The sequence below is a fragment of the Austrofundulus limnaeus genome, unplaced genomic scaffold (assembly GCF_001266775.1).
Source record: "Austrofundulus limnaeus strain Quisiro unplaced genomic scaffold, Austrofundulus_limnaeus-1.0 Scaffold396, whole genome shotgun sequence".
In the NCBI taxonomy this organism is placed as follows: domain Eukaryota; kingdom Metazoa; phylum Chordata; class Actinopteri; order Cyprinodontiformes; family Rivulidae; genus Austrofundulus; species Austrofundulus limnaeus.
Genome location: NW_013952798.1, coordinates 30,414 through 38,286, shown reverse-complemented (window position 1 = coordinate 38,286; position 7,873 = coordinate 30,414). Strand labels below are relative to the sequence as shown.

Below are 7,873 nucleotides of genomic sequence, written 5' to 3'. Positions count from 1 at the left end.
AATATATATATATATATTTGTGTTGAAAAGCCTGAGTGGTCTGTTGACTGACTGTTGTATTTGATCAAATAATTGTTATGGGCAGGTTTACAATATAGAAAAATGTTTGTCATAATGATGTCTTGTGATTATTTGACAGGAGTTTTAACTGTAAGTGTATTTAATTTAGTTATAATGCAAATACAATACAAATTAAACCAAAATTTAGAATAATTATCATTTTGATCCATACCTTGGTAATGTCTGACTGGGCCTCGTGTCACTTTATGTTCAACAAATTGGGCCCCGAGGTCAAAAAGTTTAAGAAACCCTGTCATAAAGCATCCCTACTGCTTGAAACAGGCTAAATMTTAGAAATATTGTTTTGTTTTACTAGTAACGATACTAAAACTATGATAAAATTGTACAGTCACAACTAACATGAAATCTTTGTGGCAACAAGACACACAGCGTTCAGTTTGTACCTTGGCTGCAGTCAGCTGATGTCCAAGCAACACATACGTGACAAAAGTGAGGATGGAGATGACCACTGGCAGAGCAGCCCAGGTGTAGACACACAAGGCATCCAGGTACTTAATGGCCTTCAGATGGGAGAGTTCTTGTTTCCGATGTTCAGTCACCTTCTGGGTAAAATGGAGCTCCCAGTTGTAGAATTTAATGACACGAATGCCAAAGAGGATTTCTGTCATCAACTTTAAAATAAAAACAAAAAGAAAAATTTAAACTCTCAACTAGATGATTTATAAAAGGATTAAGATWTTTCTGAAAATGCAGAGTATTGTACTTTTACACAGTCAGTCATATAAAGCTGGATCTTACCTTAACACGATTATCTTTGCACTTCAGCATGTGTTTGTTGTTACTAAGGATGCGGGAGGCAAGGAACTTGTTGAACGGCATCAGCACCAATGCTACACAGAGCCCTCCCAGAAACGCTACACCTACCTGCAGATACAGCAGGTAGAGGGTGATGGAGAACCGAAAAGGCAGGCTCCAGAGCTCGTGGAAACTGCTGAAGAAGTTGACCACACGGTCTGTGTCAGTGCTCATCAAGTTCACCACCTCTCCCAAAGTAAAGCCAGCCAGGCTGCAGCTGCTAACTCGCAGGGATTTGGAATAAATGGCCGACACAAGAGAGGCACGAGCTGACAGCGCCACCTTTGACACTTCAAAGACAAAAATGTTTCTGAGAACGGAGCTTAGAAGAGTTGAAGCAAAGAGACCCAGCACACACCATACACCCCTGCTGACAGGGGCTCCTTGTTCCTCAATGAAGTTCACTAGACTGCCGAGGAGCAAGGGACCTGCAAAACTACATATGTTGACTGTAATTTTTAAAATGCCAAGYATGTAGTACCACAGCCCAAATGCTTTGTGCAAGACCCTGAGTAATCCCACATTACCATCCAGCTCTAACGGTTGCTCCTCGTAACTMGAGCTATTCAGGAGGCTTCTGCTGACTGGACCGGGCCACTGATCCTGCTGGTTGCTGAGTTCCGCCCTCAGTCGGCACATTTCCCAGCACTGACTGAAGTGCTGCCAAACAACACCAGTCCGAAGCTTCTGGGGAAGGTGATACACATCAGATGTTTTCTCCAGCTTTCCTTGCTGTCCTCGTTTGAGTAGAGGATTCAGCCACAGGTAYAACAGTCMAGAGAGGCAGCTGCTTCCATCCTCAGCTACCATATCACCTGTGTTTAGCTGAGTGCTCTCTGTAGGAAGTGGAGAGTCATCCACAGCGTTAACGTACAAGGTGTATTCAGCAGCACTGATGCAGGGGAAAACAAATGCCAGGAGGTAAATTAGTAATAGGAGCATCCGAGCCGAGGCCAGAACAAGTRTTCCCAGGCAAAGAGGTTCYGTAAGCCTTAAATATTCCTTCTTGTCACAGTAAACCATCAAGGTGAAGACAAGGTTGGGCACTGACAGAAGAGTCATGACTAGCAGCAGTGCAGGTCCTCTGGTTCTCCTGAAACCAGTTATCTGGAGCACTCTGATTGCACCGCTGTGGAGCAGCCAGGCCAGGACTGCACAGCTGTCAGTAAGAACGTCCAGGTACATGTCCCCCTGCTGGAGGACACTCACCAACACAATGTCTGCAGTGAACAGCAGCGCCATTAGCAGAGACGACACAAGCCTGAGCATCCAACCACATGGAGGAGATGTTTGGAAAAGGTTACTTCTGCAAAGTAGAAAGAGTTAATCAAACACCTTAACATTCTGCAGGTGTACAGATGCAGAACTTCACCTGTCCTACACGAACAAACAAAACATTTCAGAAATGTGAAATGTAACCACTGTTGTAAATTTGTTCCACTGTTCCTCTTTTTGAAATGTTGAAATAAAACGTAATGTTATGCATATAACTACTGTTCCCTGAAGGAGAGGAATGAGGTACAACACATAAACCATGCCCCTGCGTGTCCTGGCTGAAGCCACCTCTAACCTTTAGGCCGGTGACGTGATGACGACAGATGACAGGCTCAGCCTGCACTATATACTGTCCGCCATCACAGTCACTCCTCAGTTCGGTAACCGCTCTTCACCYAGCCCAGCTGTGCYGCGGGGCAACCATGTGCTCAAACTTCGCCTGAATGATGTCAAGAGACTGACTGAATAACCCAGCAGCAATCACTGGTTCATCCAGGTATGCAGCTCGGTCTCTGTCGGGGACATCAGAGAGCCTCAACCACAGATGCCTCTGCGCCACCACAGTTGAAGCCATCCCTCTGCCCAGGGAGAGCGCTGCACCGCGGYACGCACGGAGGATGTAATCTGAGGTGAGTCTGACCTCATTTAAGAGAGGTAACAGAGGACTTTTGGGGGGTACCTGAACTCTGAGCTCTGCCAGAGACATCGCCTGGTATGTCTGAAGCATGCTAATGGAGCTCAGAGTGCGAGCAGTGGTGGCCTGAGCCTTGTAAATTTTTTCAAGCTGAGCAGCAGAAACTCTACATGGCTTTGAAGGAAGCGTGGTGGGCCCGCTCACTCCATGGTTGTGAGACGGGGCCAAATACACTGCTAGGGACGGCTCCATAGGAGGAATATTCACTGTCCACCTCTCTGTCTTCTCTCTACCCCCTGCCGCTGACATCTCAGATAGCATTAGCAAGTCTAAGGTTACGTTCACACCGAATCCGTTTTAAGTGGCCAAAAAGCGCAAAACGCCTCAAGTTGGACGTACTATGTTCAGACCAAAAAACGCACTGGTGTTCAGACCAGAACGAGAAGCAGCAGCAGCGGCTGCAGCCGGGTGTGTGAGGAGCATATGTCCATGGCAGGTGAATAAAGATAAAAATAAAAGAAAATGGCTTTGATTTATTTACTAAAAAACAAGCGAACGTTGCACACAGCAGATAATTAATTCAACAGATGATTTAGAGGCGATTTGTTCAGTTAGTTTCGTCACTCCAGAAGCTGCCAGCTCACTGACTTTTTTTTTGTCCTGAGCAGCTGATCCACATCGGTGCGGATATGTCCTGCCAGAAAATCCAACTGCACACGGTCGATTTCAGGTAAAGATCTCCAGTCCGTCTGTTTCGGTTTTCAGTGGGAGATGCGTCGAGCGGCGAAAAGTTCAGATAGTTGAACTCTGGCGGCGGCTCGGGTGGCGGCGGCTACCGCAGCACTGCATGCGCGGAAAATGCTTCCGCCATCTTGTGCGCCGTCCAAAACGTACGTGACGCGACGCACGACCCCTAGAGGCGCGTCCACCATAGACTTTGCATTTAAACCGGCCACTCCTGCCGCTCAAAACGCGTTTGGTGTGAACGTAGCATTAGCCCTCATCCTGCCAGCTCAATCCATTTCCCACTGTTATTGTTAAATCCTGCCTCCCGTCTCTGCTCCCTATCATCACCACTATTATCCACTCCTCCTTGACTTCTGATATTGTTCCCACAGCTTTTAAATCTGCAGCCATTACCCCCATCATCAAGAAACCCGGTCTCGACCCAAGTAACTTCAGTAATCTTCGTCTAATCTCTAACCTGCCCTTCATCTCCAAGATTATGGAAAAAGTTGTTGCCAGTCAACTCCACTCTCACCTTTCCAACAATAACCTTTATGAGGAGTTTCAATCTGGTTTTCGCCCCCACCACAGCACCAAAACTGCCCTCGTAAAAATCACCAACGATCTTCTCCTTGCTGCCGACTCTGGTCTCCTGTCCATCCTCATCCTCCTTGACCTAAGTGCTGCTTTTGATACGATCTCTCATTCTATTCTCCTRAACAYACTCACATCCATTGGCATCTCAGGTACTGCGTTTAACTGGTTCAAATCTTATCTTTCTGACTGCACTCAATTCATCCAGATTAAATCCTTCAGCTCTGAGTCATCCCCCATCTCCACTGGCGTGCCCCAAGGCTCTGTCCTTGGACRAKTTCTCTTCATTACTTACCTCCTTCCTCTTGGTTACATTTRCCACAAGTTTGGTATCCGTTTCCATTGTTATGCTGATGACACACAGCTCTACCTGTCAACCAAGCCAAACTCCACACACCCTCCCTCCATCCTCACTGACTGTCTCAATGAACTCAGTCACTGGTTTTCAGACAATTTCCTTCAACTGAATAGTGACAAAACAGAAATCATCCTTGTCGGCACTAAAAATTCAATCTCAAAATCTAATAATCTCCTCATCCCTATCAACAACTCTCTGCTAACCCCCACCCCTCAGGTCAAGAGTCTTGGTGTCATCCTCGATACCACTCTCTCGTTCACTGCACACATCAGTAATGTTACTCGGTCTGCCTACTTCCACCTCAGAAATATCAACCGTCTCCGTCCATCTCTCACACCCCGCACCACAGCCATCCTTGTCCAAAGTCTTGTGACCTCACGGATTGATTACTGTAACTCTCTTCTTTTTGGCCTCCCCAACAAATCCCTCCATAAGCTTCAGATGGTCCAGAACTCAGACGCACGTGCGGTCACCCAAACCTCTTCCCATAACCACATCACCCCAGTCCTGCAGCAGCTCCACTGGCTCCTGGTCAAATCACGCATCGTCTTCAAAATRCTTCTTCTCACGTTCAAAGCTATCCACCATCTTGCCCCTCCTTACATGTCTGACCTCGTACACATCTCCATCCCCTCCCGCTCTCTCAGATCCTCTTCTTCCCTAAGACTCCAAGTACCCACTGCCCGCCTTTCCACCATGGGGAGCAGGYCCTTCACCTGTTCTGCACCTCTCCTCTGGAACTCTCTACCACCTGACCTAAGAAACACCACCTCTCTTCGTGTGTTCAAGTCTGCTTTGAAAACACATCTCTTTAGATTAGCATTTCCACCTTAATTGTAATCCATGCTCTGTAACTCATTCCAGCTTGTCTCTGTAATTTCACACATTCTTCTATGATGATATAAAGCTGTAAGTGTTCATGGGTGTCCAGAAAGGAGCTTTTCAAATAAAATGATTATTATTATTACTACTAGTCCAGCTTTTTCAGCTCCTTCTAAATCTAAATACTGTCCATAGCCGGGTACTGTGATGCGGGTGGACAGAGGTTTGTTCCAGGAGGACGTCAGCTCCGAGACGAAGCCTGGGAACATGGGAAGACGGTTCTTCACCGCGGTCGGCTCAGTGGGGAGAAAAAAACAGCGAACCGTGACGGTTTTTGTGCAGGAGGGGGAGCGGGCCACTCCACCTGTAGTTTCCGAGCCGCACGACGACACAAGGAGAGGAAAGACGTGTCGTCCTGGTCCATCTCCGCAGCAGCGGGGGCATCTTGACCCGAGCTGGGTTCCTCGTTGTCTTCCGACAGATGAACATCCAGGCCAATATCCAACACGTCCTCATCTTCCTGGTGGAGGCCCAGCTGAAACTGGGAACCCTCCTCTTCATCTTCGGCTAACCCCTCCATGTACTCCACGCGGTCCGCCCAGCTGGAAGCAGGGACTTCGACCGACAAATCCTCCTTGTCGGACTRGGACTGAACRGGGTTACTGGACTCGGAGAGGAGTGGGTCCTGCCGTGCGACTGCAGCTTCGCCCAGCACTTTTTCCAAGAACTTAACCTGTCCCTCCAGGGTTGAGTGACGAAGCTGGTGGCAAAACGCATGTGCTTTGAGCTCCGCCAACGCTCTCCGAGCGTGAACGATCCCCAGACAGACCGGGCAAGCCTCGTGCTGGTCCTTCTCATGGAGCGAGAAGCTGCACCCGAGGACAGGAGCGAACAGTAGACTTCTGCTTCTTTTGAGGTAATTTTGTGCTCATCCCGAACCACAAAATTTGCTAAATTTAATTAAAAGGCAACTCAAAACTAGCGCTCCGCGGGCAGACACAGTTACCAGAAGGCAGCAGTGGCTAACGCCAACAAAAGCTGTTAAGCTAATTTTAAGAACCTTCGAACAAGCAKAGCTAATTAGCAGAAGCTAATTAGCCTGACTCAAAGAGGTGTTCTTAGCAAGGTGAAGAGCGTAAGAACTGAGGAGAGACTGTGATGGCGGACAGTATATAGTGCAGGCGGAGCCTGACATCTGTCGTCATCATGTCATCTGCCTAAAGGCGTGATTAGAGGTGGCTTCAGCCAGGACACGCAGGGGCGTGGTTTCCCATAGTTATGTGTTGTACCAAGTGAATTGACTGAAAGGGAACTGTTGAAATAAAACTGTTGAAATAAAACTGTTTGAAATAAAACTGTTCCTCTTTTTGAAATAAAACCTAGGGTGCAGTGCAGCAGTGAAGTAAATAGAGCAGTGGCCTCTGAGTGAGAACGTCACAGGATCACCTCCTGACCTGGGCTTCTCTGGGTGGAGTTTGCATATTCTCCCCAAGAACAAAACCACAGACCTAAAACATGTATGTTAGGTACACTGGCAACTCTACATTGTCCCTAAGTATGAGTGAGACTGTGAATAGTTGGTTGTTTTTGTTTGTCACTATGTGTCCCTGTGATGGACTGGAGACATCTCCAGGGTATCGCCTGAAATCTCACACTGTAAACTGAGCTGGTTTCTATCAATAGACACCAGCTCCCCATGACCCGGACAGGAGAACAGGTAAAGAAAATGTAGAGATGTTGACAGCATCTGCTGCCATTTTCTCCCTAAACTGCTGTGACAAACTGTTTAACACTGCTCTGAGTGTTCGCTTGTTATTTGCTCCTGTTTCGTTATTTTTAGGAATTTCAACAGTGTGCTGATGGTTCAGACTCGTTTTGAGTTTTCTGTCAGTGCATTTTGAAGACCACATCATTGAAAATAGGATCAAATTTAGTCATCCGAGTTTTTCTAGTGACACCTTAAATAGATAAGTTTACGTGAAGAACATTATTTTAACTGCATTTGTCCAAATTTGATTATGGTCTAAAACAGTATTAAGTTATAAGTATGTTTTGTTGCTACAGAATAGCAATGGTAAGCATTAGCAAAGCGTATTGATACTCATCTTCATCACTTGACACATTTTGCAGGCGGTCATTGGTTGAGGAGTTTTGTTTACAAAACAAATGTCCACATAGTTTTAAAATGGTTTTCATTTCCTTACATTCCAAGATACATCCAGTTAACGATGTTGTAGTTTGATGATATGAGCCTTTTAATATTATCTTATACCCTTTATGCTACTTTTCATTGGATTTTATACGTTTTTATTATTATTAGGATACAAGGTGCTTCCTATGAAAAACAGAATGTGATCTTTTCTTACAATTTCATGGAAAGAACTTGAACATTAAGGAAGTTATGAGCAAAAATGTGACCCATCATATTGAAATGAGGATTAAGTAAAATTTGGTCAAAATGACCTAATTACATTTTCAGATTCTTGGTTTTAAAAGCTACATTTTGATACCTGGATCATTCTGATATCATAATTAAATCCATATATATGACTTAATTTGTCTTGTTGGTTACAATAATACATAAATAT

The 7,873-nt window shown here is 45.8% G+C and overlaps 1 protein-coding gene across 1 annotated transcript in view; it reads right to left on the bottom strand.

Moving 5' to 3' along the window:
- The window catches only part of abcc10 (ATP-binding cassette, sub-family C (CFTR/MRP), member 10), a gene marked incomplete in the record, with an annotated part of 48,960 nt that overhangs the window by 39,977 nt on the left and 1,110 nt on the right, over nt 1-7,873 (bottom strand). The window contains 2 exon segments of the mRNA XM_014023914.1: nt 465-692; nt 820-2,182. Coding sequence (XP_013879368.1) covers nt 465-692; nt 820-2,182 — 1,591 coding nt within the window.